At 45.1% G+C, this 3,786-nt stretch overlaps 1 protein-coding gene across 1 annotated transcript in view; it reads right to left on the reverse strand.

Moving 5' to 3' along the window:
• Window positions 1-3,786, reverse strand: part of GPATCH1 (G-patch domain containing 1) — an 87,015-nt gene that overhangs the window by 42,791 nt on the left and 40,438 nt on the right. The window contains exon 10 of the mRNA XM_006167982.3: window positions 1,165-1,369. Coding sequence (XP_006168044.2) covers window positions 1,165-1,369 — 205 coding nt within the window. The remainder of the gene's footprint in view (window positions 1-1,164; window positions 1,370-3,786) is intronic.

Raw genomic sequence — 3,786 nt, forward strand, 5'->3', positions numbered from 1 at the left:
AAGCGAGAAATCACCCCCCAGGGGGGATGGTCACGCCGCAATCCCTTCTCCTCCATTCTCCTCTCGGGATCTTGGGCATGCATGCACACGCGCCCGGCGTGAGTTTTAAGCCACTGGGTCCGGGACGCGAACCGCGGTCGACTACATGGGAGTCCAGTGACATAGCCATTATGCTAACTGCTGGTTCCCCCTAAATTTTTTACTTTTAATTTTTTTAGAGATAATTTTGCTGTAGGGCGCATGCACTTGCCAAAGAGATGGAGAGAGACCGTAGACAGAAAGTGAGAAATCACCCCCTGGGGGAATGGCCACACCACAATCCCTGCTCCTCCGTTCTCTCAGGATCTTGGGCAAGCACGGACACACGCCCAATGTGAGTTTCAAGCCGCCAGGTCTAGGACTCAAACTGCAGTTGAAAACGTCGGAGTCCAGTGATGTAACCACTATGCCATCTGCTGGCCCCATACTCCTAAATTATTAAGAATCTTAAAACAGCTGAGTTTAAGACAATAGCTTGTGTGTGCATGTTTTAATTTGCTATAGGGCACACCCACTTACAGGAAAGACAGAGAGACAGAGACTCAGGATTTAGGACATGCACACACACGCACCCAACATGTTTTTAAGCTGTTGAATCCAGGACTCGAACTGTGCCATCCTCTTAACCACTGCCTTAACCACCATGCCACCAGCCACTTTAACCACCATGCCACCAGCTGGCCCACTACAATGACACAACTCAAACTGACATCGAAAAATGAGAAGTCTTAAGAAGTAAAAGACGCATACGCTATTACATATGCCTCTCCAATAAGCAATGTTATCCCACAGTTTGGGAACAACAAAATCATTTAAAACAATTTTCAGTAAGAAAATAACAACTTTTAGTTTTGATTTTAATAACTCAGGTTATTTGAAATGTAATAATTTCAGGGGCTGGCAGGTGGTGTGGAGGTTAAGGTGACTCCCACATGGCCGACCATGGTTCAAGTCCCAGGCCTGGCAACTTGCTTTTTCACTTTCCTTTCCTCTCTCTCTCTCTCTCTCAGAAGAAGAAGAAGAAGAGGAAGAGGAAGAAGAAGAAGAAGAAATTAAATAAAATTCATTATAAAAAAGAAAGAAAGAAAGAAATGTAATGATTTCAACCTTCTTCACAGCACATACCTTGAACAGGCGTCTCTCCAAGCAACTCCCCCCGCTTGGAGGCATTCAGCTGGTGCCTACTATGTGTCCCTGGATCATGTGTGGCCTTTCCCGCTGACTCCGATAATACCTGACGTAAGTGGGAGTTCTCGGACGTTGCAGCTACCACAGGTCTGAAATAATGCACAGGTCGATAGTTCCTTGGCAGTTCAGGGGGTGGGTAAGTCTCAACAAAACAGAACAGAGAAAATGCAGGTTCAAGATCATGTTTGATTCAGGAAACTCCACTACCTCTGAGCACTGTTAACCCCGCCCCTTCTGAGGCTAACATAAAGCAGGTAGGTAGCACCGAAACGGACTGGTCAGGAATCCAGTCGGCTTTTATTCTGGGTCTGCAGGGTCACCAGGGCCACGGTGACTCAATGACATACTACTCCTGCCCACTTTTCCACAGACATGCCAATTTGCATGCTTTATTGGATGAGAACAAGAAAGATGACAGCAGGGCCAGCAGGTGGCATGGTGGTTAAGACACTGGACTCCCACATGGCCAACCATGGTTCAAGTCCTGGACCTGGAGGTTTGCTTTCCTACTTTCCCTTTTTCCCTCCCTGTCTCTCTCTGGTCAAATAAAACAAATAATAACGATGATAATAAATGAAATAAAATAATTCTAAAAAAAAAGAAAGAGGATAGCGGATAGCACAATGTAATACCCCATATGTAGAACTGAGCTTCTTTAGATCAGAAAATTTAGACAAGAATGATTCAAAGCTTAAAAAATAATATTGAGTCATCAGAAAAATCATGACACATTTTTGCATAGAAAAGTAGAAAAATATTTCATGACTTTTCCAATAACCGAATAACTTAATTGGTCAGTACCACTGACTAGTAGTTAAGGAAGCCAAAATCTCACTTGACCAACCTTGGCTTGAAAATCCTGGCCCCAGTGGCTTTAAAACTACGCCAGGCACATGTGCATGAGTGCCCCGAATCCCAAGAGGACGGAGAAGGGATTGTGGCATGACCATATCCCATGGGAGGGTGCTTCTCCCTTCCCCTCTGTCTGTCTGTCTCTTTCTAGTGACTGCACATGCCTTCTGGCAACTGAAATAATAATAACTTCAGTTTTTTTTAATTCAGAATTCTTTCTTCTGGTCATGTTTCAATTCCAAGTTGACACTTCAGGACTTATTTTGTGACCCAAGGTGGTTTATCTTGTTTTGTTTTGTTTTTTTAGGTTTTCCCCACAGGGCATGTGTGCTCACCAGAGACAGACAGACAGAGAGTGAGGGAAAGTTGAGAAATCATCCCCCAAGGGAGATAACCATACTGCAATCCCTTCTCCTCCATCATCCTCTCAGAATTTGGGGCATGGAAGCACATGCACTATTGTATTCTATAACCCATTACATATATATATACATACATACATATATACATACACACATACACACACACATACACACACACACACTTATTTATTTATAATGGCCAGGGGGTGGTGTGCTCACCAGAGAGAGAGAGAAAGCACCTCCCAGTGGCACATGGTCACTCTGCGATCCATTTCCTTCATTCCTCCTTCCTGTTAGGATTTTGGGTGCACATGCTCATGTGCCTGGCATGTTTTTCAATATGCTGGGTCTCGGATTCAAACAGCACAGTAAGCCATGTGGGACCTGGTTCCCAATGTATATCACTTAACCACTATGCTAAGGGCCAGCCCTTGCTTGCACTTTTTTTTTTTTTTTTTAATTTGCTAGAGGGCGTTTTTCCGGGAGAGACAGAGAGAGAGAGAGAGAAAAGGAAAGTGAGAAAGCACCCTGGGGTGGGGGCACACCTCAATTCCCTCTCCTCCATTTCTCCTTTGAGGATTTGGGGCATTTTGCATGCACACGTGCCCAGTGTGTTTATCAAAGAGCCAGGTCCCATACTCAAATTGTGCTAGGGACCAGCAGTTAGTGTAATGGCTATGTTGCTGGACTCCCATGTAGTCAACCACAGTTTGAGTCCTGGACCTGGAGGTTTAAAACTCACTCTGGGTGCATGTGTGTGCATGCCCAAGATTCCAAGAGGAGAATAGAGAAGGGATTGTGGTATGGCCATTCCGTCAGCAGGGTGATTTCTCACTTTCTGTCTCTCTCTGTCTGTCTGGCGAGTGCACGCACCCTATTGCAAAAATCTCTCAAAATAAATAAATAAATCGTGCTGTCAGCCATGCGGGCTCCAGCTGCCTTAACCACCATGCCACTGGCTGGCTCCTTTCCATTTATTTGTATGCACTCGGGTATTTGGTAACCAAGTTCTTCCCCTTTCTATTGTGTTTCCGGTATTCACCATTACACTACCTACTTCTCACCCATCGACTGTTCCCACCAGAGGAGAGCTAACAATACCGCAGCCTGTGACCAGCCAGGGAGGCCTGCTACACTTGGGATTTCCCAAGCTTCCTGGTGGTTGAAGGGTACAGTCTGGGTTGAGCTCCTGAGACACTGAAAGTCCAGGAAAGAATAGTACTAACCTTGCAGGAAATCTCAGTTTTTATCATCTTAGCCTGATCATCTCTCCTGAAACACAGATTCCCCAATTAGCCAGAAAAACACTTTCTTGTGACAAAACTAGAGAGGGACATGGCAGGAA

Source organism: Tupaia chinensis, unplaced genomic scaffold (assembly GCF_000334495.1).
Source record: "Tupaia chinensis unplaced genomic scaffold, TupChi_1.0 Scaffold145396_1, whole genome shotgun sequence".
Taxonomy (NCBI): domain Eukaryota; kingdom Metazoa; phylum Chordata; class Mammalia; order Scandentia; family Tupaiidae; genus Tupaia; species Tupaia belangeri.